At 42.9% G+C, this 27,725-nt stretch overlaps 1 protein-coding gene across 2 annotated transcripts in view; it reads left to right on the forward strand.

Annotated features, from left to right (window-relative positions):
• The window catches only part of cdh2 (cadherin 2, type 1, N-cadherin (neuronal)), a 90,696-nt gene extending 64,809 nt beyond the window's left edge, over positions 1-25,887 (forward strand). For both annotated transcript variants that reach the window (XM_080468994.1, XM_080468995.1), the window contains exons 7-16: positions 281-453; positions 2,130-2,267; positions 2,553-2,738; positions 4,305-4,558; positions 6,084-6,226; positions 7,277-7,510; positions 9,894-10,127; positions 10,365-10,504; positions 18,146-18,310; positions 24,186-25,887. In XM_080468994.1, the coding sequence (XP_080325120.1) occupies positions 281-453; positions 2,130-2,267; positions 2,553-2,738; positions 4,305-4,558; positions 6,084-6,226; positions 7,277-7,510; positions 9,894-10,127; positions 10,365-10,504; positions 18,146-18,310; positions 24,186-24,392 (1,874 nt within the window). In that variant the 3' untranslated portion in view covers positions 24,393-25,887. The remainder of the gene's footprint in view (positions 1-280; positions 454-2,129; positions 2,268-2,552; positions 2,739-4,304; positions 4,559-6,083; positions 6,227-7,276; positions 7,511-9,893; positions 10,128-10,364; positions 10,505-18,145; positions 18,311-24,185) is intronic.
• Positions 25,888-27,725: the final 1,838 nt, after the last annotated feature.

A 27,725-nucleotide genomic window follows, 5' to 3' on the forward strand; every position in this document is an offset into this window, starting at 1 on the left:
GAAATTGGGGGGAAAAGGCTGAAAATGTATTGGAAAAAGTGGCTAACTGTTAAAATGTCTAAAACTGAAATTGTTAAATTAGCTCAAAGCATTTAAAATTGTGAAAATGAACTCAAATCTAACCAAGATGGATAAAACCACTAGTTACTGCTAAAAATAGCTATGTTAACCCTGTAAAGAATACATTACATGATAAGATGGAAGTATCATAAAGGGTGTTTATGCAAAAAAAAATTAAAAATGAAGACTATAAGAATAATTCTGTTAATCTGTCTCACAGGAACATTCGTAATGACCGTAACATCCGTGGACAAAGATGACCCCAAAACGGCAAACGGGATGCTCCGCTACAAGATCCTGTCCCAGAACCCAGAGAGTCCCACCTCCAACATGTTCACCATCAACAACAAGACCGGCGGCATCATCACGGTGGCGGCCGGCCTGGACCGCGAGGTATTCCACCGTTCTGAGTTTTTCTGTCATACTTTTTCCTCTTGTGACTCATCAGCATGAAGGCAGGCTTAATAGATTCAAAAGATGTTCTCATTAGCAAGGACATTCATTGTATGGGTAGTTTTTCATTGCCTTCTTGCCGGAGATGTACATCCAACATATTCTCTGTTTACATAATTATTTCTTTTTTTTCTTCTTCTTTTAATGCCATGACAAAACGCAGCTAATATCCAGACTGTGCGAGAAGTAATGAGCCGAAGTGAATTTTTGCTTATTACCAACTAAATGAGAAGTAGAAGTGGACTGTTTCACACTTATTTACTCGTACAAGAAGGCGGCGTGCATCACCGAGCGGCTAAATGTTTCCCTTCCCTCATCCCTCTGCCTCTTTTCCCCACTTAAAAACTGCTTTTCCTTTCTTTCTTTCTCTACCCCAACGCTGCAACTTAATTGGAAGCTCCACGGTTGTTTGATGGGGGGGAGGGGTAAAATAATACATACAGCTGGAGCCAGTTGGCGCAAACCTAGTGAGGGCAATCTGGCCGAGGTGGCCGTTCAATCACATCCGCCCCGAAGCGGCCGTTTTTACGTCCGCCAGTTGCCACCGTGAAAGTAATTTGCCCTGCTCTCATTACCAAGCAACTGGTCCGTCACCTGAGTGGTTTTTAATGTGAAAAGAGTCATTTGTTAGCGGCACGATGGCGCTCACGGCAGAGGTGTACATGTAAACTCGCATCACCTCCGAGGGAATAAATCTGATTTTTATATATATATATATATATACATATATTTAAAAAAAATAAATAAACATGCGCACAACCGTTCATCTCCGTCATTAAAAAGCAAGCCAGTTTAGATTTGTTTGACAATGTGTTGCTACCTTATGAAAAAGGGTTGTAAAGTCCAGTGCAGCCTGAGGAAAACCTCTGTTTTATTTTTACAAGTGAAGTTGAAGTTTTAGCATGAGCCAGCTGTCTCGAAGGGGAAAAGTGTATTTTAGTTTTTTTAAGTATCGCCACTTGGTTTTGCAGTTAAACTTCCTCAGAACTAAAGAATGTGTCTTCTATGGCTCATGTTACTCTCGAGTACTAATGTTTTAGCTCTGAAGCGAAGATTTAGCATTTTGGATAAAAGATTGACAATTAAAGCTGCAAGCAGCGATAGACGGGCCCTCGCTCGTTGGAACATGATGGTGCATGGTGAGGTTTGGTGTACGTCAGAGTGCGATGGAAATGTGGGCCACCAATAGTGTCAAAAATGCCAATTTTCTGGTCCCACAAGGTGGCGCTCTGACTGTGAATGGACACTAGCGTCTGGATGTGATCAGGGAAGGACTGTGATGAAACGTGTCGTCGAGTTTTGGGCAGATTGCAGCATGTCGAGCAGAGTCGCACATCACTTCCTGTTTCGCGTCGGACTTCCTGTCAGGCTGACGAGTTGTTCAAGCACGCAGATCTTTACATCTGTACATCGCAGATTTAATCGTTCTAAGTCAAACCACTTTTTTTTTTTTTTTTTTCCATGTTGGACACTGTTGATTTAAACCCTTGTTGTTACTATGCAGCCTGACAGTACAAACCAAATGAAAAAGAAAAAAAGCCTGAAGGTTTTAGCATTTAAAAAGTGGGAAACTGAAATGTTATAATATTTTTTTCCCCCCCTCTTTCCTTTTCTAGAAAGTGCCTCAGTACACGCTGATCATCCAGGCCACTGACATGGAGGGCAACCCCATGTATGGCCTCTCCAACACCGCCACCGCAGTCATCAGGGTCACAGACGTCAACGACAATCCGCCCGAGTTCACCGCGGAGACGGTAAGAAACGGCGCCACCCCTCCAAGGTGCTGACCCCCGAATCACCCCGACGCAGTCACTTTAGCTGACGTGTTGGCGGCGTAGCCCCCTTCTGCAAATGTTGACACGTGCATCCGAGAGAAGCACTTACTGCACCTCGATGGACCCTGAATGAGACGACCACGACGACACGATAACTTACCTTAGATGTCTTTTTTACACGATGCGAGGTGTGGAGGGGGTGGGGGCGGGGTTATTCCGGCTGCAGCAGCAATATCGCTAACGTTTCATGTTTTATTCATGCAGTTTTTCGGCGAGGTGCCCGAGAACCGCGTGAACGTCATCGTGGCTAACCTGACAGTGACTGACAAGGACCAGCCCAACACGCCGGCCTGGAACGCCGTCTACAAAATCACCGGGGGCGACCCCACCGGCAGGTTCTCGGTGCCCACTGATCCCACCACTAACGAGGGCCTGGTGACGGTTGTCAAGGTGAGGCTTGCTCTCCACTCTCGGCCTTTTAATCACATGGAGATGCACACTTGAAGAATTTCCGACTGTGTGTGTGTGTGTGTATGCAGGTGTGCATGTTGAGGATGTGCTGTTGAAACGTGTTTCAAAGCTCCAAAATATCAGGAAATGCATGTTTGGTTCATTATTTCTCATTGCCAAATCGTAGGGGTGCATGATAAGAACATGCAGTCATTTTGTCGACAAACGACAATAGGATGTGGGATGAGTACACACTTGTATGCAGATGATGTTAATGGTAATGTGTTTTGTTGTTCTAGACAACAGAAGTTTTTTTGTGTTATTTTTCCCTTTGTTTGTCTGGTTTTTTGCCCTGTGGCCACATGAATAATGACAACTGTCAATCTTAACTAATTAAGTATTAAGTATTTTTCAGTTTTCTTTAACATTTAATATTCTGTCATTTTGTATTTCCAGAGCCTGAATGCACATTGGATTTAAGGACGATTTATTGTAGTTCACTCAATATGTATATTGTGCATGTTGATATCACAATATTTCAATATATTGTGCAGTCCTAAATCATATCATACTGTTAATTTAAGTAGTGCTCAACATTGAGATACAAAGAACTTTTGTAGGTTTTCTGATGATTATCGTATTTGCATGCGCTTGGCATTCATGCTCTGGAAATTCAAAATGACAGAATTTTAAATAATTTGCGATTAATTCTCCAAAATTTGGTATTTAGCTGAATAAATTGACGTGAGAGAAAGAACACATGTCAAAGCCCAAAGATGAAAATCTGGTGTTTCAATATAATGTGAATTTTGTTGTATTATCGCAGGTGTACTTTATATCATGCTTTTTATTATTAAACTGGTGTTTTTCCTCTTTGACGGCAGTTTTGACGACATGCGCGGTACATATACAGTCGGTTTTTATTGGTCTGCCATTTAGGCTATTGTTTTTGCGAAATGACACATTATATTGCAGAATAATGGCATCAGTCGTTTATCAAAAGTGAAAAAAATAAGTGTGTATCCTTTCATAGAGACATACTGGAGACATTTTTAAGATACAAGACATGAAATATGCATGATTTTCATGCTTTGGAAAAACTTTAAAGAGCCACAGAAGTTACTTTCTGTTGTGTTTTTGCATTGATTATATGAAGTACCCTCACTTAGGGTAGTAAAGCTGATTTTAAATGTCATATTGCTTTCTGTTGATGTAGAGAACAAATTACTTGAGTGTGAAGCAGCTTTTTTTTTTTTTTTTCATTTTTATCCTTAATGCAGATAAAAGTGCCAATCATTGCGGCTGTTTGCCTCCATGTACTCTGATTACTTCTGCACAGATGATTCTTGCAGTGGGAAGCTTGGAAGCAGCTCAAAGTTTGTCCCAGAAAACTCCCCAAAAAAACCTTCTAATTAAATCCAAACCACGTTTTGAACAGAGTGGATGCGCAGCTCTTGAGCCGACAACAACAGGATGTTTTATTTAATCGCAGGAATAAAAAGCTTCCGATCGGGGTAAGCAGAGGATATTTCAGCCGTTTAATTTTACTCTCTCCCTGTTTTCCAGCCCATCGACTACGAGCTCAGTCGGACGTACGTGCTGACGGTGGAGGCGAGGAACGAGGTTCCCCTGGCCAGAGGCATCCACTCCCCACGCCAGTCCACCGCCACCGTCTCCATCAGGGTCATCGACGTCAACGAGAGTCCCTACTTCGAGCCCAACCCCAAACTCATCAAACTGGAGGAGGGGATGATGCCCGAGTCCACGCTGACCACCTTCACGGCGCAGGACCCCGATCGCTTCATGCAGCAAACCATCCGGTAAAGAATAACTGAAAACGCCTCCAAATTACAAAAGACTTTATAAAGATTCTCCTGTATTTATCTTCAGTTTTTCAGATTGGGTATTTTGCTTCTGATCTGTTCAAAGTAACTGGAAAAAGTAATATTTTAAGTATTTTCACATTGAACTTTCTGTGCTACTTGAAAAGAAAAAAAAAACATATCTTGTTTCGTTTGGAGAATCCGATGTTCGAAAGTCATTAGTTACTGTCATGCAGCCGATGTTAACAGGAAAACATTAGTAACTAACAAGCCACTGTCTCTTTTCTGCTAAATGGATCTGAACTATTTCAATAAATTCCTATCATCCAGCATCTTCCTCCAACCAAATGGTGAAATTTAGACAAACCATATTTGGCTCAAACTGGCAGGAAGCATGTTTAATACACATCGTCAGTGATTGGCTGATGAAAATATCAATCACATCTGGATCCCGCCCCTTCCACATTAGCAGGCATTTATCTGACATCTTTCTCAAGAATTCATTAAAGGGGTCATGTTATGCAAAAATCCCTTTCTAAAGGTTTTCCAACAGTACTAATCGTCCCCATACCTGGAATGACGCCCCAGAAGTGAAGACAGTCTGTCCTCTCTGTCCGGCTTGTTTCAGTTTTTAAAAAGTGTATTGCTCCAAGCAGCCAATCAGAAATCAAACCCTATATAGTGTCAGCGGGGGTTTAGCCACTCCCAATCAAGGTAGGCTCTCCCTTTGACTCCTCCCACAATCAGGCAGTTCTACTCTGGCACTTGGCACCACGAGAGGAAGTACTTCCTCCTCTTCCCAAGATGGGCATGGGTGGGCGGAGCCAGTCCAGCTCACACAAACACAGCAGAATCTGAATGCAGCTCCTATGATCCAATATTCAAATGGAGGGAAAACAAGGCAGGATTTGGGGCAATGCACTTTGAATACAACGTTTTTGGACCAACAAAGCTCATGTGAACGTGTTGGAAAGCTGTAGAATATGACTCCTTTTAAAAGAGACTGATTTGACTAATTTGGCGAAGTTTTAAGGAATTCTTAGCTTGTCGTTCAAAAGTGGATGTTTAAAAGCCTCTAATCTAAATACCACTCGACAGTAAACTGTAATAACAGCGGAGTTACTCGTCTGTTTTGAACAGTCAAATAACAACAAGCTGCCGGCTCGTTCTCCCAACAAGTCTTATTTTTCATTCTTCTCGTTTTCATCACAGTTTTTTTTGGCCGTGAAGAGTGTTTATCTGCCTGAAAACGGTCCATGAGAAATAAGCGAGCTTTGTAATTCCACGGTTTGTCCTACAAATTAGTTTGAGCTGTCGATAAGAGCGAGCCAGTTTGTTGTCCCCTGTGAGGCAGCTCTGCAACGTTGGAAGAACGATGCACAATGTCTGAAATCTTGATTCGGTGTAAACAAAATGCCAAACTTGAAATTGGGAGGATTTTCTTTTGACTTTTCCCTTCTTTCTATCTCTTCACTTGAAAATGTGAATCTATTTTTTTGTTTGTTTTATTTTTCCATTTCAGATACTCCAAACTCTCAGATCCGGCCAACTGGCTGAGAATCGACCCCAACACTGGTCGGATTACAACAATTGCCATTTTGGACCGAGAGTCGCCCTATGTGAGGAACAGTTTGTACAATGCCACATTCCTGGCTTCTGACAGCGGTACGTAACCATTTGACTGCTGCTGCAGTGGCTAAAAATACTACACTGAGCTCCTGTGTTGCACCGGTTACACGGTCAGAATGTTTTTCTCCAGGTTGTTACACAAGCGCCTCCCATCCAGTTATTGTGGGCGCATTCAGGAGGAGATAATGCCGCCTTTTTTTATCTTCCTCTTCCTCTAAATTTTCACGTCTAGCGTAGCCCAGCTCAAAGGTCAATCCTCCACCCGGCGTTGCTTTGACTACCTGCGTGGTGTTTTTCACCTCCAGTCAGGCCAGAAATGCACTCTTTATCTGTTGGGAAAAATCCATCTCACTTAGAGCCACAAAGACGTCCTTCGTGCTTGAAGGTCAACCTTGTAGAGGCCACTTGGCACGTCTGCAAGCGCCGGCCGCCTCGGTCGAAGGTTAATGTGCGAGCGATCCCAGAACCGCACAGCATGCGGATGCATTCACCTCTTGTCTGCGCGGGCGTGGATTTACCTCTGTTCAGGTTTACCCTGTTCCACGGAGCATAGCTCGGGCCAATAGGCTTAAAAACCCCACCAATAAAGAGGTTTCTCAGCATTAATGGGTCAGGATTGGATGACTAGCTCCTTTGAGCGTGGTCTGAATGGTAAAAAAAAAGAAGAAGAAAAAAGCCTCTTAGCCCAGTGAATACATAGAGGAGCCTGAGAGAAGCGACAGTGGCCTCTGTTTGTTGGCTTTAGTATTCCCAACCCGTGTCCTTCGTCAGGAAGACGCTCCCCACACCCACCGAACGCCCTCGTATCCAACTCTTTCTGTCCTCACTCGCGATTAGACTCTCAGATCAGTATGCAGTTTGTATGGGTCGTCTCCCCCCAGAGCAAATAGCTGCTTAGAGTGTCTTATTATAGCAAGATGGCCAAAGAATAAACTTCATACTCCTCTCTGCCGACTGTATAATGACGGCGTTTCAGCCGCATATATTGTCGTCCAGATGTAAATTTTTTTAGAAGTCCCTTTTCTCATAAATATGGATGCACTGAGTGTGTGCGTGTCTTTTCTTTTTTTTTTTTGGCTCACACAGGTGTGCCGCCAGCAAGCGGCACAGGCACTCTCCAGATCTACCTGCTGGATATCAACGACAACGCGCCCAAGGTGTTCCCCCAGGGGGCGGAGATATGCGAGAAGCCCGAGCCCAACGCCATCAACATCACGGCGCTGGACGGAGACCTGAACCCCAACGCCGGGCCGTTCGCCTTTGAGTTAGCCCACAGGCCCTCCGACGTTCGCAGGAACTGGACCATAACGAGAGTCAGCGGTAGGAAGCTTGAGATATTCACAGTTTCACCAGTTTCCTCTGGTTCTATTCAAGCCCCTATGGGTTAGCGGTAAGTAAAAACAAACAGAAGAAAGCTGAGTAGCAGAGTTAATTAGATTAATGGGATATTTTTGACAAGACTACACTCAAGTGTTGCCACAACCCAATTTAAGTTGGGTTTCTCTCTGGAAAAAGCACCTAGAAATGACTGTGTTGTATTTGGTGCTATATATTTAAAGTGGAATTGAATTTAAGTGGGCCAGGCCAGGTAAATAAAAGTACAATATTTCCTTTAGTTTCAATGCATTTAGACGTTAAACGTTAGGGGGGAAAAAGGGTCAGGGCTTTTGAAAAAGGCTTGTAGCTTCAAACTCGCCCTCATGCTGTGGCTCTGCTCAATCAGCATCAGATACTTTCATTGGAAGGTTCCGTACGTCCCTGTTACGTGCTGGTTTTGTCCTGTGAGCTGCATGTTTCACACACCCTGATTATATACACACATTAAACTTGCACATGTGTTGAAAAGATTTATAGAAATTTACATTGCATGTAGAACATTACAAATTTTCCGAAGTCCATTTTTTGGTGTCTACATATTATACGTGTGTTTGCATGAAGACTTCAAGAGAAGCCAGATCAAGCTTTTACAGTTATTATTCAAACATTAACTCGTAAACTCTAACACATATTGATTTTTGGGGTTAAGCAAACAGGATTGATTATCAGGCAACACTATTAGCTGTTTATAACAGAGATTATTGCAGCCAACTTACAAAAGAATAACCATCCTGATCCATCAATCAGGGATGAGAATATTTGTGAGAATATACCTTGATATGCTGAGGATACTGTCATTTATTCATGTGTCCGATTGGTAGAACAGGAAGTCCACAAAGCTACAGAAAACATTTAACAAACTGCATCCGATGGATTTCACATTCGCTTAAGTTTCTCAGAAGGTCAAAGGTCAACGTCTGGTTTCCAAACATGAGTCCTATGAAGACATTTTTACATTCTCACTACTGCAGCTTACAATAAATGCTTTACCCTGTATATACACACTTGGAAAATTCGGATCATGTTTATCTCGGACGTTTCATTTAACATGTATTTGAAAAAAACCTTATTTTGAAGTGAAATCTTCCTTAAAAATTGGCCGCGTATCAACCAAGGAAAGTGGTAACTGCGATCGATTCATTCCAGTAAAAATATTCCACCAGCGTGCAGCCTCTTCCATCCTATCGAGATTCAGTCTATTATGCATCTTTATCCCCCCTTTTTTTTTGCTCTATTTGAAATGCAAAGTCCCTTAAACACCATGATGTGGTGGGTTGGGATTTACGAAGTACTCGTAGCGCAGGTATATTTTCATCTGCAAAGCATTACCAGATAAACCCAAGGTGCGTTTATCCATTTAAAACTCAGTAAGCAAGCAGCTTATTTGTCCAAGCCGTTAATGTACCTGTAACGCTTGTCCGGAGGTTTTATTGGAAACTTGAATTTATTTTATAAAACTGTATGTACGTCGTTTGTTGCACCGATTTGACATTTTCATGCGTCATCGATTAAAAAAACTGCCGCAGTCATGGCCTCCAATGGCAGAAAACCGGCATGAACGTGAACTGTACGCGTTTACAAACCGATCGCAGGCGTTTCAAACTTGTTTTTTTTTCTCTTTTCTTTTCTTTTCAAGTCGCTCATCTTGTCAAACCTCGTTACTACTCTCCAAACTTCCATTCAACAGTTTAGTAATTAAAGCGGAAGACTTTGATCTGTGAGCACTTCTGAAGTGTGTAATTTGCACACGGCGGAAGTGTCAGAGCCGAGACCAACAACATTATAATATATTAACCTCACCAAACAGTCATTAATTGTTTATGTTAATTTGTGTGTGAGAGAGAGGAAGAAAAAAAAAAAAAACAGGAGTGGAAGAATTCATTTGTTGGGTGCATTTGCTGTTAGCTAAGAGTTGAATATACCTTAATAGGATAACAGCGTTTGGATTATCACAGCTGGGAATTTAGCCTAAGCAGCATTATCACAAGGTTTTCGGTACATTTCTAAGCTCCGAAATCCAAATCCTGACCGTGTTTTGGATTAGATATGCTGATGCAACTTCCAGGTACGACTCGTACGCCGCACGTCGGCGGTAATAGGAGCGTAATCGCGCCGCGAAGACGCTTTTATACAAACCACTGTTCAGACTTCAGGTTTTTTAATCCCCTCTCAAAGACGCGGCTGCTGGTGGAACGGGATGTGACGTTGCGTTCAAACACGCCGCTTGTTGAATCTGTGGCCTCGCCTCGATAGAGCGTTGCCTCTGACGGGTAAAGTCGACGGCGGCTCGCTGACTCCTCCCGTCTGTTCCTCCTCCGTCCCGCAGGTGACTACGCTCAGGTGAGCCTGAAGATCGGCTTCCTCGAGAGCGGCATCTACGAGCTCCCCATCATCATCACCGACTCGGGAAACCTGCCCATGTCCAACACGTCCTACCTGCGCGTCAAAGTGTGCCAGTGCGACATCAATGGCGACTGCACCGACCAGCAGCACATCATCGCCGCCGGCCTGGGGACGGGCGCCATCATCTCCATCCTCCTCTGCATCATCATCCTCCTCAGTGAGTGTCGCCACACCGGCGCACACGGGGATTATAAAAGCGGCTGAACGTGATCTGAGATATCACTAGATTACTGCCGGATTACCACAAAAGATAGCCTTGATCAGGAACACATCCAAGCTCTAAAACATCAGATCCGATTACACGCCAATGAAAATATGCGAGTTATTATTTTTTTATCTTTTTTTTTAATATGAATTCTCTCTCTCTCTCTCTCTTCATCCCTCTCTCGCTCAGTCCTCGTGCTGATGTTCGTGGTGTGGATGAAGCGCCGCGATAAGGAACGTCAGGCCAAGCAGCTCCTCATCGATCCGGAGGACGACGTGAGAGACAACATCCTCAAGTATGACGAGGAAGGAGGCGGAGAGGAGGATCAGGTAGGACGTCCTGAATGCACACAACATCTTTTGTAAAAATAACACCATCCAGATCAACTAGTTGATGGCGCCGGCACTCTTGCAGACCAATAATTGACCCTCCGCAAAGAGAGAATCTCTGCGCGATTTTTTAAACCGTGCCTTTAAATTTGACAAACAAATCAGTTCTGTTGTCAAAACTGGAGTCTCTCAGTTTGAGGCTGTTGGCCAAAGTACAGCCCAACCTCTCCCACAGCAACTCTGAGAGTCATACAGGCCTTTATCACATCTCGTCTGGACGACGGCAACTTCCTGTATGTTGGTCTTGATCAGATGTCCGTCGGCTCCAGACGGTTTAAAACGCTGCTGTCCGACTTCTAATGGGGACGACGAGACGAGAGCACATCACTCCCGTTTTGGCCTCCTCCACTGGCTTCCTGTCTGCTTCAGAATTGTTTTTAAGATTTTATTGCTTGTTCTTAAGGTGTTAAATGGGTCGGCGCCTTCTTATTTATCGGAGCTTTTACATGTCCATGCTCCAGGTTTATTGCTGAGGTCTGCTAATCGGATTGTCCTTAAAGTTTCCAGATCCAGACTCAGAAATTGAGGTGACCAGACCTTTTCTGTGGCTTCACAGAAAAGGTGTGTGGAACCGCTTGCCTGTTCAAATTAGAACCACTCAGTCTTCAAGTACTTTCTAAAGACATGTGGCTTTTAATTCTAGTTGAGTGCTGACGCCTTGATATGTGGCTTTTTTTTTTTTTAATATCCTCACAGATCATGTCTTCTATTTTCCTATTGAACTGTAAAGCTCTTTGGTCAACCTTGATTGTTTTTAAAATGAGCTATTTAAATAACGTTGACCAAAAAAAAATCACCAAGAAGTTGATGTTAAACAACATCCATTAAAACTCAACATCAACTGTACTACTTTTCAAAAAAAAAAAGTAACTTAGAACTGGAATTAATCATTAATGGAGGGGTGTTAGTTCAGGGGCCACATACAGCCTGATATCGACTTGAAAAGTAAAAAAAAAAAAAAATCTGTTGTGGTGAAGAGTATATGTGATGAAAGTGTATAAAGTTTTGCTCTAGTACTAAATAATTACTACCAAAAATAACTACACTCTCAATAAAAAGCCAATTTTAATGACATTTTCTGCAAAATACAGTAAAATGTATTGAAATAAAAAACTTCTCTTCTAGCTATAGGAGCATGACTTTCATGGCGGAATCAACGATATCTAGGCTAAACCTCAGTGTTGTGACCGCTATTCCTAAGAAACAAGTTGGAGAAATCAATGTTTTCTTTGAAATGTTTCCAATTTGCCCCCTGCTTTAATGGATAACTTGCCAAACATTGGTTATATTGAATGTTAAATTTATTAATACAATAGAAGTCAAAGAAATCTATTAAAACTTCATAAAAGTTTAATTTTGAATGTTAAAATAGGAGTGAAGTTTCTAAGTCGTGAATTTATCGCTAAACTTGAACTTGAACCTGTTTTATCATCAACTTTAATGCTTGACCCTTCACAGAGCTTCAATACGAGAACATTTTAGAAATATTGTATTTCTTTTTAAACTTTTTTTACTTCAAATATATTCGTATTCTGTAGATCCTTCACATTTTCAACATTGGATGGACCGATGAACGCACGTATCCCATAAATATGTGTTGAACTATGATCAGAAACAAACCATTCATTTAATATATTCTGTTATTTGAAGGAACAAACATTCATGTCTGCATGCATATTTGAATAATGAACACACTGTAACTGCCACCCGTTTAATCAAATATGGCATCAAATTGAAGAGTTGAAGGCTGCAGGAGTTTCACATCGCCCCCGTGAGGAATTTGGCTTGTAAAGTTATTCATGGGAGGTAACAGTTTTGTTAAGCCTTTGTGGCGAGTCTTTAGTTTTGTTTTCGTGGAAAACTTTGAGATTTTTTTTTCTTTTCTTTTCTTCGCGCATGAGTACAGAACAATGCGAGAGAACACAGTCAGTCGTACAAATCATGAAGCCGTACCGTGCCCTTGAAAGGGCGACAGAAGGCGAGTGTGTGTGTGGTCTTTGTTGGGTGAATATTCAGGTCAGAGCAGTGCTGGGACAAAAGCAGACCACCTTTATTCTTTCTACATTCGCCTTGCTTGTTTGAAGCATTAAGTTTAGTCACAAGAAAAACAAGGAGGAGGAAGAGAGGCCCTTTCTCTTCTTTAAAAAAAAAAAAAAAAGTAATCTAAACAGGAGTCTAGAATCGAAACTGCGATCAATAAGGCAAACACATTTTGATCCGATTGGTTCTGGAAATATTGAAAATGCCCCGTCGGCTGGAACCTCCTCCTCGCTCCACGGCCCCCGAACACACGGAAGCGCCACGGGCGCCATTGGAGTCGCGTCTCGGCGCCGTCCTGCACCGATCAGCCGCACACAGACACAAATTCAATCATCCTAATAACCCCTTGTTAGCAGAACGGAATCATTTCATTTTTGTCTCTCTCTCCCTCTCTCTCTCTCTCTCTCTCTCTCTCTCTCTCTCTCTCTCTCTCTCTCTCTCTCTCTCTCTCCCTCTCTCTCTGCTTTATTACAGCCTCTTTTAAAACAGATAGGCTGGCTGAAGTGCTTTGCAGGCTCAGGTAGAGCCGAGACCTCGGTCTGACCCGCCACTGTTGCCAAATTAGCCTGGGAGCCTTGTAATTGGTGAGCCGATGTCATTTAGAGACAGGCATCTGCTGTGGCGCTATAATGAAGCCCTGTCTAAGGTAACAATATGACTGCGAGGCCATTACACATCTGCCAGTGATTAGGCAGCAGGGAGTGCGCCCACGTGCGAGATGCACAAAGTTGCTCGAAACTGTTGCGCCGTATAACGAAAGGCAAATGAGCGGCGGCAGCGATTTATCGAGGGGAAAACGAGCTTCCATTCTGAGAAGGGCAAGACGCCAGGGGGAAAATGGGTTCGTCAGCGTCGGGGTAAAAAAAAAACATGGACCCGGCTTTTACCCTCACCCCACTCCTGCCATGTGGTCTTTATAATGCCTACCTCTGTTCTCCTCCCTATCTCGTGCCGGGGGAGGAAATTGAAGTGTCGGGCCATTGGGTGCTCTCAGACTATATGATTTTAGTCGCGCCAGCCATCGCCCTGCCTCGTATTGGTTTGTGAAGCACTCATTTCATCACGGGCGGACAGCTGATCAGGTTCCCCACGGACACGGAGCGGAAATAATAAAAAAAAAAAAAGGGCCAATTGAGAGTGTGCAACGTGCTCGCAGGGAGAGAGATGAGTCATCTCCAAAATGACCACCGAATAATTTCATTCGCATTAACCTTCAGCTCTGCAGGCAGGCCTTGGACCCACTTTTGATTTGTTTTCTTTCGTCTCCTTCTTTTTTTTTAATCTCAAATTGTAAGTGAAAGAGAACAAGCCGCCCTGTTACTCAGATAACTGCGTCCTGCTTTCATCACAACAGATAACATAGAAAGTTCTGTTTTGGAGGAAACATTTAATCTCTGATTTCTCAAAATAGCAGCCGTATGTTTTTGCCCCAGATGCACTTTAACCTTTTATTGGGCACTTGTGGAAATCACAAAAAGATATATATATATGGATAGAAATTAAGGAAGTGTATAAACTACATTGTATGACTTTAATGTGTTAAATTCAATTTACTGATTACAGGAAGATTGAATAATGCTCTTAGCACTCCTTTTATAAAGCTGTTCTCAGCTCAGGCAAAGTTCCTTTCAGCACGACCCGATCATAGATGTATAAAAGTAGATACCTCCATGACGGCTGGAGCATGTTCATCATGGCCACCATTTTGCATGAGGATGAGTTTCACCTCACTGGATGAAGAAGGCAAACGCACTTTTGAGATGAGGTGGAGAAACATCTCTGTATAGTGAATTAACCTCTCCTGACACTATTTTAATCTGAGAGCTATTTGAATTGAGGTGAATTCACCAGAGATGAAACGGTTCCTCATCCAACATGGCGGCTATGAAGATACACTTGTAAAAGAGATTATTAATCTCAATGTGGTTCTCCTGACTGAATAAAAGCTAAATAGTCATCAAGGTGTCTGTGTGCTGCCTGATGCCTTGGCTGCATTGCTATGTGACCTGAAAGGAATGTACAGTATAGTGCATCTAAACACGTAGCTGTTAGCACGGACATCCACACTGTAATTCAGGGAGTCCGGGCTTTTCTAGAACGGAATTACCAGGATGAAATTGGAGAATTTTGAGTTGTTGTTTTGTTTTTGTTTTTTTCAGTTAGTATTATAATGATTGTTGTACATACATACTGATCTGCTGTAGTGTTTCCTGATGATACTGTGCTCTTACAATGCTTTTGTCAATACTCAGAAACGGCTAGCATCCATATTGTTGTTATATTCAAAATGTAATGTCAACGGCTCAACGGCATTGGATGGATGGATTATTGAAAAATACTTTCAATTCCTTCTGGTAAGGTCCCTCAAGGGATTTGTGGTTCTCGAAGCAGCACAACATGGACAAAATCAATGGTGAATTAAAAACAAACAAAATCAAACATAACATTATTTCAAGTTACAAGTTGAGAGATAACTTGGACGTACCATTAAAAGTGGCATATTTACGTTACTTTACCCACTTCAGGAATTATTCTTATTTGTTGCATTTACAATACTGCACTCTCCGTCGTCTTCGTGTCAATATTGGGCTTAAAATCTCACTTCCATGTGTCCAAAAGCATAAAAAATCTTCCCATAAGTCTCTTTGTTTTCTTGTCTTGATGCGAAGCTAAATGTGTGCTCGCTCAGTACATCCTACCAAACCACATAATCTGGCCCTGTTGAGCATTATGAAACATTTTCTTCACTTTATTCAGTCACAAGCTCTAATCCTCCAACCATCCCCCTTTCATCGTACAGCGGGTGCGTTTGGCCTTGTAGTCCTCCGTATGCGCACTGATAAACTCGGTTCCACTTTGAATGTCTCGGAGCAGATAAAGTGTGTAAGGCTAAGCCGTGTTCAGCCTCCCGTGTTTGAATGTGGGTCATGAGTGCCAGGGGCGGCCATTTCGCCAGGCCGCGGCCAACGTGCGAGGAGTCGATTCCCTGAAGGGAGCTGGTATGTCATTAGACCTTCCTGCTTAGTTCAGCCATTATAGGGCTCTGTTGCAATTACTGTCACCAACTCCTGACCCCTCTCGGCTGCGACCCTCAGACAAGGTGAAATGTGAGTCAGACTGAAAAACCAAGCCAAGATGAAAGAAGCCGTGATTGCATGAAGCGTGATGATTATCGTCGTCCTCCAGCTAGCCTCGGGGGCTTTCGTCATACCCCGTGAAATCAAATGGAAAAAAAAATCTATATATTTGGTTTGGATTTGAGATTGTGGTGGGTGCAGACCGAATTATTTAATGGTTATTGTCATTGTGACGTGGGCATATGCATTTAACAGGGTGGAAACTACTGTATTGTCATGAATAAGGTGTGTGTTCGTGTGTGTGGGGTGTGGGGGGGGGCGACACATTTACATTATTCTTCACACTTAGTATGCAAACACTTAATCTGTCATGTGTAACCTAACCCAGACAAGTCTTCAAGCTAAAGCTATTCCCAGATGAAGTGGTCCCAGCCTGGTGGCACAAACTGGATTATTTACCAAGATAGAAGGAGATATTAAGATTAAGAAATATTATTATTTCTTTAAATAATGCTCTTCCTAATATTTGGCTTGTATTAACTATGAAAAAGGGTCCAAAAGTTTGTTGTTTTCAGAAGCACTTTGTGCTTGCAATGATTAAGACACCCGTTCTCCCATACAAATGTAACTTGCTAACCTAATATTAAATCATCAAACTCCTGAAATAAGCTGAAAGAGAAATGACGATGCTCCTTGTGTCTGCAGCCACTAAGCTGCAGCCGAATACCAACTATTGAAACAGTTATTCTAAATACGGATGTGCACAAATCTTTGTCTGTGTTTAGTTTGTATTAAGGGTCTCAGTGTCGTGTTTCAGAAAAGTTGCCTTTGTCCCCGTTTCCACGGAGACAGAGTCAATGCGTTAAAAAAAAAGAAGAAAAAAGGCATTGTTGTCGTGTAAACGGGACGATCAAACGGCAAAGTGTTTCCCGTGAAAACTCAAACGAGGCCATAGGCATATGGATTCAACCCTGCAGTACCGCTAGTAGCTGTGGGGGGGCAGTCTTGAGATAAGGAGTGAAACATAAACTTTTATTTTCAAACTAAATAAATACAAATATATATATATTTTTTGAGCTGATGTCCTACAGCCCGACTTCTTAAACAAGTATGATATATTTTCGAAATCTGCAACTGACGCTGATATACAAGCATATTTGCATCCACATGCTCCCAAACAAAATCGGGTCTCTACTGAAGGCCAGCTGAAGATCCAGTCATGAGAATGCTTTTCAAAGAGTCTACGCAGCAGATTCTGACCTACTTTTCCGGCGTCTATGCATAATTAACGCCAGATTTTTTTATCAGCCTGTCATATTAGCAGAGATTTCCATTTTCGTGCCGATTCAGATATTTAATTTTAAAGCCCATATCGGGGAAACGGCGACGATCGCAGTCAAACAGTATTTGTGTCGCGGCTTTCATTCAGGTCGGTACAATTCAAAACAGCTTCACAGATGATTGTTGGATAAAAAGTGGATTAAAGGCATGTTAGTGTGCACATTATTCTGGAGTGTCGCTTCTACTCGTCCCTGAATGCTTTTTGGCGAGTGATGTTCTTACTAATCGGTGCAGATTGTGATTCGTGTGGATTGAAGTTTTTTTTTTTTTTCAGGGTGTTTGTTGGAAGTGACTTCGCGTGTTTATTTTTATTTTGGATCATGCACAGGTTTTTTTTGTTTTTTTTCCCTGCTACCGTCTGTGTGTAGGTACATGTGCAACTGAGCAAAGACGGTTTTGAAAGGGGGGGGGTATTAGAGATGGATGGATTACCGAAAATCTGCTAAAGAGGGACAATCCATCATGTACGCTTATTAGGCACACAGCGATTCTCCAGTGGCATTTTTCTTCTATTATATCTGCTGCTGCAGCGCGGATAGCATTCAGTCCTCCTCCAGCTCTGCTCTCTACTGCGCCCTCTTTTCTTTTTTCACTCCTTCCTCCTCCTCCTCCTCCTCCTCCTTCCTCCCTGCCCATGACTTTGCACAAACTGCGAGCCATTCAGGTTGCCTCGGTAATGTTAATAGGATTAGCAATGGCTTATGCATATCCACCGTCCCGTGTCTGGGCATTGATTAGAGCAAAACAGTCGCCCGGCACATCCTTCCTGCAGCACACGCGGCACAAGTACAAACACTCGGCAGCCTGTGATGTGGTCCTCATCTCGGACCCCCTCAGTGTCTCCTCTCCTTTTATGTGTCAAATCGTCCCTGGGATTGTGCTTCACAGACGAGAAGATTAAAGTTTCCCTCGTGTTCACTCCGCTCTCCCTCGCTGCAACTTTGAAAAATGTTTCCCCTCCAAGTCGGTGGAGCTTCTTCCTGCTCTCCGCAGCATGTGGGGGTGTTTACTTTTTTTTTTTTTTTTTTAATAATAATAAATGCCGCCAGTTTCTGTGTGTCAGGGGTCGGGGGTCTGGTCACGCCACCCTGAGCTAAAGTCCCATCTGTCTTGTTCCTTGCAGGATTACGACCTGAGTCAGCTCCAGCAGCCGGACACGATAGAGCCCGATGCCATCAAGCCGGTGGGAATCCGCCGTCTAGACGAGAGACCCCTCCACCCCGAGCCGCAGTACCCCATGAGGTCAGCAGCCCCCCACCCCGGAGACATTGGAGACTTCATCAACGAGGTAAGAAGTCACCAAAAAAAAAAAAGGTTCTTTTTTTTCACATTTCTTCAGAAAATAAAAGATCAGTAGTGTCGCGTAGCTTGAATTTCATTCAAGTGGAATGCGTTTTCTTATAAACTTGTACCTTAAAGGAGACATATCATGCTTTTAAATCCTTCCTTTTTACATATAAATCATACAGTTGTGGTCTATACAACGCGGAACTGCAATGCTTGGGTCTGAATTCCTCATTATTAGAGCTCCACAGGCCCCTTTTCAACCCCTTTTCTGATGCGCTTCTGAGAGCAACTCGTTTTGGGGCGGTCTCTTCAAATGCAAATGAGACACTTCATACCCCGCCTCCTCTCCAGGTTGCAGAGGTCACACTCGGTTCAACGTCACCCTGTTCGGCCATCTTTGTAGTTTGATAGAACAGATACAATTATCTAGCGGCGCCGAAACTTTATATTCACACATTATTTACAAAATGTCAACAACGGAAGATTTGTCCATCCAGCCATACATGTTGGAGCCAGAGTCGGACCCGGCGGAGCCAGATGAAAATGACCATGATGCACCTGCAGAACAACGTCTTCATATGGATGTAACGCAATGGTGTGTTACTATATTTACACTAACTTCTCCATCCATGCCCACTACTACAATACTGCCTGTATTACAACGACTATTTAACACAGAAGTTACATTCTAATCTAAAACGAGCACACAGCGCTAACATATGAAGATGGTGCAACTGCTAATGCTAACAAAACAATGACAGGGACGTCTTATCATCACACTTTTTAGCGTTATATACAGCTTACCGAAGTGCTCTGTTCGTCGTCTCCATAGATAGAAGGAACTGACCGCTCAATCAGACCAAGTCTTTCGGCAAATCCTTCTTTATACTGGCGGAGGTTGCTGAAGCAGTCGTCCTTAAAGTGCTTCGCGCACACAAAAATGACCTTACCCACAGATGTAGGTACATTTCTGTGAAAAATAAAACTCAACCAGGCACTTGGAAAAGGTTCTGATGCTGGGAGACGGTGTAACGAAGCTTGTGGGTTACTACATCCAACAACCGAACATTTCGACTTATCCTCTCGTAACTTCGGCACCCTTAGGTTGGACTACAAAATCGCAGCGAGAAACAAAAATGGCGGATTGCTCGAAATGTCGATGTCCTAATTTGGCAGTTCCGCTGAGAATACTGTGACGTCATTGTTCAAAAAACGTAATAGAGAATAGAAAAATCGAAACCGATCGCAAAATATGACCAAAACAGAATATAAAGGTATCAACGGAGCACCTGAAGAGACTACTTTGAACCTTTCTGTACTTCTAAACACTCTAAATATACAACAAAATGCATTTAAGGGCTAAAAAAGTGGATTTAGCATGATATGTCCCCTTTAAATAAACAGTTTGGCTCGTATGACTGAGCATCACAACACCGCCTCATAGTGGGAGAAAAAGCCTTTCAAATCAACTGTTATTAAAATCGTTTTCATCTTTTCCCGGCAGAAAGTAAAGAACTTTTTTTTTTTTGTTTTTTCATTTCACATATATCAGCCCCGACATGTATAATACCCTTAAAGTACATGACGCTAACTCACTTGGATGTAATTGTTTTTCTCCTCACTTTCCGCCAAAGCAGAGTTATAGATGTGTCAGCGTAGAAATGGGAGATGAGAGGAGCAATACATTGGCTTTCTATCGGAGTGCCCTCGTTTGCCTGAGGCCATCATTGACTCCAGCATGAAGGGAGAATGTAAAATGAAAAGAGCAGTCATATATTTTTCACAAGCTCCAACAGACAAGAGTTTCACCAGCATTACAAATGGAGTCCTCGCAAGTTTTTTGGATGGCGCCCATGTTTTTAGATTAGAACTCGCTCTTTCAGCTCTGCTCCCCAGAACATCCATCTCTCAGATCCTTTCGGCGAGGCGCCGCTCATTTTCTGCCTCGCCGTGAGTCATGAATACACCTCGGTACGCTCGTCCTAACAGCTGCTGCCCAGACAAATTTAACATGGGGGGGGCCTGCTGCGACACATTAAATCTGCAAATTTCAACAAATAGGCGCCGGAATAAGAATTTGCAGCAGAGTTAGCAGCGATAATGCTAACGTGTGCATTTGTCAGTGGTGTTAAAGGTCACGCCAGATCAAATTTATCAGTTTTAATCCAAATAATACAAGTGACACACATATATATACACACACACACATGGACTGTGCATTGCTGCCATCTGTTGGTCAGGTCTTGGATTTATTGTTGTTACACAACCGCTACTCCATAGAAGAAAAAATAAGTCACCTTTAGAAAAATCCGGAATTGCACTATTGCAATATATCTGGTGGCCCAGAATGGCCGACGGCAAAATGCACACTGGAACACCAAAAGCCACAACACAACGGCAAAAGTAGAATTTTGATAAACTCCGCCCTCTAAAAGTTGTACGTTTTGAACTCGGGGCCCCGTTTACACAACATTTTAAATGAACAGGCATTGTTTTTGTGAATGAATGTTTGCACGGAAATGGCAGAAACGCAGAAAGCATTTTAGCGTGTTGGGACTCTGTTAGGTTCACACATGCATTAATAAACATTAACAATGGCGAGTCCACGGACAGTCGACGGAGTTGGATTGCTTTAACGGAGACACTCGACTGTAAAACCACCAAGTCCCTGGAGGATATGGACTGGGAGTCATGATGCTCTGGAGTCGGCCATTGTTGTTATTTATCTACTCTCGCATGTGCAGAAGAACTGAAGAAAGACAAAGTCGCAGCGTTTAACAAACGTTCCATCTTGGGATCCGTTTTCAAAAAGTTGTGTTTTCAGTGGCTCCGAGCAGCGTACTCAAACACCCAAAATGCAACGAAAGTTTTACGTTTTCACTCTTAACATTGTTTAACGGGGCTTCAGGCAGGTTTGAGGATTTGAGTCGAGGTTTCATAATGGCTGCTCCCAGCGTAAAACAAACAAACAGTGTTTAACTTCTGTATTTCCACTGTTCCAAACATTTTCCTGATCGTTTTATCGTCTGGTGAGCCGAGCTCTGCCGCACTGATGCCCGTAAGGGATGGAGCGAGCGTACCTCGACTTACATGCTAACTTTATTTTTTTTTCTTCTTTTTTTTCGCTAAGAGATTTAATGGTTCCTGTAACACGTTGAACTTTTATCTGTGGTCACACAAACTTTGCAGTTTCCTGTTTTATCGCTCCCGAAAGACCTTCGAGACATTTTCCGAGCGTCCTGACCCAGAAAAGCGCTCGCGGCACCCGGCCGGCGTCGATCTGTTTATAGCCTGGAAATTTCAGTCACGGCAGCTCGAATCTGACCGAACCGGTGGGGGGGGGGGGGGGGGGGGTTTGCTGGCAGAGGAGAGGGGAGACAGTGAACCGAGGCGGAGGGGGGTGGGGTTCTGAGTTGGGTACGTGCCCCGGGAGCTTGGGGCTTTTAATTAAATCACTAGGATTGAAAATGAAGCGTGGGTTTGGAGTTTATAGTGAGGACTTTAACCCCCCCCCTCCCCCCTCCCCCTTCCCACAGACACATTAAACACCTCGGCACCCACGTCAACTCGGTGCCACTGTGGAGATTGCACTCATTGTCTTGCCCCGTTTCCAGTTGTGTTGTGAGAGTGCAGATAGCAGCGGGTTGGATTACACTCCTCTTTATCCGCGGGGCAGAGCGACTCCAAAAAAAAAAAAGTGAGGAGTTTTTTTCACAAAGACTGTCTGCAGCTCCATCCATGACTCACTCATAACCAAATTACCAGGCTGGATCCTGTGATAGACTAACCTTATAAAATTGCCAGTGGGGGGGGGGGTTCTGGTTGGAGATGAAAGGAGGTTGGGGGGGGCAATAACCCGCAGAGCGATTATGGTTGTAATTGTAATGAACGATCCATCTGTCATATTTCCCACAAAATTATCAGCACTGCGGCCCTGAGCAAATACTTAACAAAAGCTAACAAGTGGAAAATAATCGCTTAGTGCCCAGACACTTTAATTCAATCCATCTTTTTATTTGAGAGCATTTCAGCACTATAATGGCAGCGCAGAGGAAACTATAAATCTTTGACAAGTTACCAATGAGCTGAGGTCTTGTTTCTATGTTATGTTGCTCCACGTCTTCTCCTCCTTTTTAAAAAAAAAAATAAAATTCATTTATTATTTGTCGGGTGTCCTCAGTTGTGGCGATAAGAGGGAGAAACCAGGCGCGGGTCCAAAGTGCTTCATGGCCAAAGCACATCTCAACTTCTAGATTAGCAATCCATCAAGTCTCCAGAGGCCCGTTAGGGAATGAGCCTGGAAATCAATAACAATCCATAAGGACCTCTCATGACGCGCTGAGGATTTCTGGGAATGTCAAGCACAATCTTCAAAATAGATCCACCCCCTCCCCAGCCGCAGCAGTAAGAGACTGGAGATATGGCGTAGAGAAAGACACACACACACACACACACACACACACACACACACACACACACACTCATAGCTGCCTTAGCTCAGCTTACTTGAACTGCTTAGATAAATGTGAAATATTAAAGATATACAGTCCAGATGATAGATGACGTGGTATCAGTACCCAAGCTGTGCCGTCTGTGTGTCAGGCAGGCGGGGGTGGTGGAGGGGTCAGTGGTGGTGGTGGGGGTTGAAAGGGGGCGGTGATTCCCCCTCATCTGAGGCTGCCGCTGGTCATGCTCGATCTTGGCTTTTCATCAAACGGAGGATAATCCAACATTCGGGGAAACATCAGAAGAATCCCGGCTGAAACACAGGCGGAGCTAACAGGAACATTAGAGAGTGATTAATTGGGGCGAGAACCTGATTTCCTGAACAAATGGAGACAGAAACACTGACTGGTTTGAGGATGGATTAGCCTGTTTGTGTGAAGCGGTAGGTGGGAGAGACTCGGGCTGTTATTGCCAATGCAGAATATTCTCGGGTGGGTGAAAGAAATACTCTGCGGCTCCGTTTATATTACAACCGTCGACTGGAAGTGATTTTTCTTTTTGGGGGGTTTTGTTTTTTGTTTCAAGTGTTCACAACAGTGCTCAGAGCCACTGAAAACACAACTTTTGCAAAATGCTCAGACTCTGTCTCCGCGGAAACGGGAAAACGCAACTTTTTGAAACACTCCATTGCTGTAATGAATAGTTGTTCTGCACACGCGGGAGTAGATGGACAAGAACAACAATGTTTGCCTCTAGGGTGTCATGACTTCCCGTCCATGTTCTCCTGGAACTTGGTAGGTTTATATTTGAGAGTCGACGTAATGACTGTCTCAATGAATGTCTCTTTACTCGCCAATGTTAATATTTGTGGCGTATTGTTGTCTGCACGCATGTTTGGTTTCATCACAAAACAACCAACAGCGCTACCTTGTGTCCTGGCATGCCAACTACGTCGTTTTCACAACGTTGCCATGGAAACGCAAAGCCTTTCTGAAACAAAACCGATGTTTTCACTCGAAACATGGTCTTTTAAAGGAGGCCTTAACCACTTAACAGGAACATCCGGCACATATAGCCAGCTTCTCTTTCTATGATCTAAAGGTTTTCCGTTTAAAAACCCAACAAAAAAACACTTTTTTCCACAAAATATTTGTCTTCCATTGAGTCAGACATGGTGTGTTCCTCTCCGTGGGGTCTTAAAAGGATTTCTCGTAGTACTCTTGTAAATAATCTTCCGCTGAGATCTCCAATCTGTGCAGAATCTGTGCCTAAAAGCTCAGATGTGAGAGGGTGTTTTGTTTTTGTTGTTTTTGTTTGGTTTTCTTATAAGCTTGTCAAAGATTTCCAGTGCTTGTGCAGCCTAACCATGAGCCTCTCTCTCTCTCTCGCTCTCTCTCTCGCTCTCTCTCTCTCTCTCTCTCTCTCAACAGGGGCTGAAAGCAGCAGACAACGACCCCACCGCGCCTCCCTACGACTCCCTGCTAGTGTTCGACTACGAGGGCAGCGGCTCCACGGCCGGCTCCCTAAGCTCCCTCAACTCCTCCAGCAGCGGGGGCGACCAGGACTACGATTACCTCAACGACTGGGGCCCTCGCTTCAGGAAACTGGCGGACATGTACGGCGGGAGCGACGACTAACCGGGGAGGGGGAGGCGACAAACGGATTGTAACGCACGACGAAGAAAATTAAATAAATAAATGAAGGAAAGATCTTTTTTTTTTCCTGTTGACTGACGGACACGGACAGCTTCTGATATTTCCCGGAGAGAGTGATAGAAACTGTGACAGAAAAAGAGAGAGAAAAAAAACAACAACACACATTTGATTCCGAATCCCCCCCCCCAAAAAAAGAAAAGAAATCCAACCAACCTCGGCTTATTGTTGTAGTCTCCGCATACATATGCTTGTTGAAAGCTTAGGCCATAGGCAGATGTCCGGTTCTGCAGGATGTGGGAGGGAACTCTTGGTGGACTGTCGCCACTCAGATTGTTGGTATTGAATGCGCTCAGTTACACTTGAATTTCACAGTACAGAAGCACTGGGATATAATGTGCCTTTTTGTACATTTTTTTGGATCTAAATGATTAGTTTTATGTTCAAGGCTTTAATGGTACTGACTTTTGGAGTGATTTCAGACAAAGTATGTTACACTCTGGTATGCTTCGACATGCTCTTTGTTTTGTTTTTTTCTTCTTTTTTTTTTGGTTACACGATGCTCCTGTTTGTTAAAGATTATTTAAATAAACCACAAAGAAATGAAGGATCATTTAGCTTGGATGGGAAGAGAAACGATTACGAGCAGCACTGTACAGTACGCTAGACTTCTAGATTTTCTCACTAAAAAAAATTTAAAATTATGCAGCTGGTTGCGAATAAAGGGAGTTGTGAATCATTCTTTTGTAGCAGATTTTGTTTTCTTTCTTTCTTTCTTTTTCTTTGAGGTGATGTAGTACTTTACAAAAAAAACAACAAAAAAAATCTGTTTTGGTCTAATCTATGTACACTTCATTTGCCTTAGTCATCATCTGATATTTCTAAGTTTTACTTCACTGTAAAAAGATGTGTGTACATAATGTTTTGTTTTTTTCTTTACCTTTTTTTTTTCTTTTCTTTTTGATGTAGTATATGAAGAAGTGCAAAAAGTTCCAAACTTGTAAATGTATGATTTGGACGGCAAATTCAAAGTTTTTTGCATGTTTTTATCTTTTCATGACGACAAAGCGGACAAAAAAAAAGGAAAAAAAAAAAGAAATGTTGTTTCCCAAATTTATTTACAAAGTGAAAAAAAAATAAAAATCTGGGTGACATTACATGTGTAGAAGTTAAGAGTTTTTTTTGTATTAAAAAATGGAGGAGAAAAAAAAGATTAAAAAAAAAAAAAATAATTAGTAGTGATCTTGTCAGCACAACTGTTGAATTTGTACCAAAAAAAGCGGGGTGTGGGGGCGGGGAGGGCTGGCGGTGGGGGGGCGGGGCTTGGGGCGGTCGGCACAAATTTTTTTTTCCGAATCAGCTTTAAGACTGGAAAAAAAGGTTTTGGACTTAAAAGCCTTGTGGATAACTATGTGTACTGGAACACAAATTATACATCTCTGACCCCCGACCATCCAAATAAAATGCTAATTTTGGAGCTAAAAACTGCCTCTTTGTTTTTCTCAAACTCAGCATTGTTGCAGAGGCTTAATGAGATTGTGAATTGCGTAATCTATCTCAAAGGACCCGGGCTTTAAACAAAAAGAAGTTCAGCGCGCAGTATTTTACCGGAAGGGAGAATAAATCATTGGGGCCATGTTGTTTGTACACGCTGTGTAAAAGCTGGAGGCTTGTGTATTGTGGCTGGAGGGGACGTGGACTAAACAATAAGCTCATTTTCTCATGCTATCTACGTGTCCCGAAGCCGAGTCAAGGCCAAAACCGGATCGGTCCAGCACCTGTCCTGCCATCGCTGCAGTGTACAGTTGAGTACGGCAGGTCAGGATGGAATTGACCTCCAAATGAAGAAAAACCTGCTTCTGGGGACTCGGTGTATATCTGGCCTCTTGAGGCTTAAGGAAGGATGGAAACCATGATTGTGTGTATTCAGGGATGTTGTGGGGACATGAATCTGTTTATAAGCTCATATTAAGATGACTTTTCATCCTTCTGCGGACATAAAAAGAAGTACTTTTTGGCTACGAGCCCGCTCACGTAGAGAGGAAACGGTATTAAACTGCATCCGGAAATGCGTCCATCCACACCAAACCTCTGAAAACACTACTGAAGTGGAGACAAACAGGATACGAGACATGTTGATTTTCAGGAGTGAAAACGCAATCGATTTTTGCATTTTCGTTACGGAAAAGTTTTGCGTTTCCATGGCAGTGTTTCAAAAACCATATCCATTAACAAGGAAATGGCAGAAATGCTGAAAACAATGTAGTTCTCATTTTGCGCCACAAGTGGGTGCTGTAGCTTGTTTTTGTACTGAAAACACAAACGGGCACAGAACGATACGCCATAATTATTAACGATGGGAGTATAAGGACATTTTCAAAAAGTTGCATTTTCAGTGACTCGGCGCATCGTTGTCATGTAAACAGATGCTCAAACTGCAACAAAACAAATATGTATCATCGCTTGAAAACAAAAAGGACACGGTGTTTTCAGCTTCATACACTGGAGGCTGGATTAAGAAATGAGCGGTTTCTCTATACGAAAACTCCAAGTGGACTTTGGTTAAGGTAGAGCTGGGAAAAAAGAGGTTTCAGCTGAGGAGGTCATGTAGTGTTTATTACTATCATCTCAAAGCAAGTGGATCCCCGGGTCAATTTTGGGCTGGGTTTGATAAGTCTTTCCATGAGAGGGTTTTTTTCTCCCACAGTAAAAATCAAAACAAAACATGCCTTTGAGGCTAATTGGTGACTTTAAATTGACTTGTGTGTGTGTGTGTGTGTGTGTGTGTGCACGTCCTTCAATGTACACTTGTCCAGAGTGTAACCTTCCTTCACCCCAACAGTCACCTGGGATGGGCTCCATGCCCCCTGTGACCCTGAATTGAATGAAAGTCAATAAAAATGTCCTCAAAAGTCATGAAAACACACCTTGTGTGTTTGTTCTTTTCCTCTACTGATTGGCTGTCATGTCCCACTGAGGACCAAAACCCAGATCCCCATTATGATTAGCGTAACTGTAGGCGAGGTGGAGAAATGACTTGACTTTAGATTAAACCTGGCAGAAATGAATGGAAGTCAATCTTTTGTATAATGAAATAGAGGAATGTTCAGGTGTGTTCATGAATACAAGCTCACGATGTTTAACTAAACCAGTCTACTGGCTTACTTTCTAAAAGCTGACATTCAGAGTAGGTCATCAAGAAATTAATGTAGCTCAATGTATTGTCCCTGGAAGGCACGATAAACAAAAAAAAAAAGTGTTTTGTGTGTGTCTGCGTCTGGGGATTCGCTGCATATCTGGTCTCCTGAGACTTTGGAA

This window comes from Lipophrys pholis (genome assembly GCF_963383615.2).
Source record: "Lipophrys pholis genome assembly, chromosome: 1".
NCBI lineage: Eukaryota > Metazoa > Chordata > Actinopteri > Blenniiformes > Blenniidae > Lipophrys > Lipophrys pholis.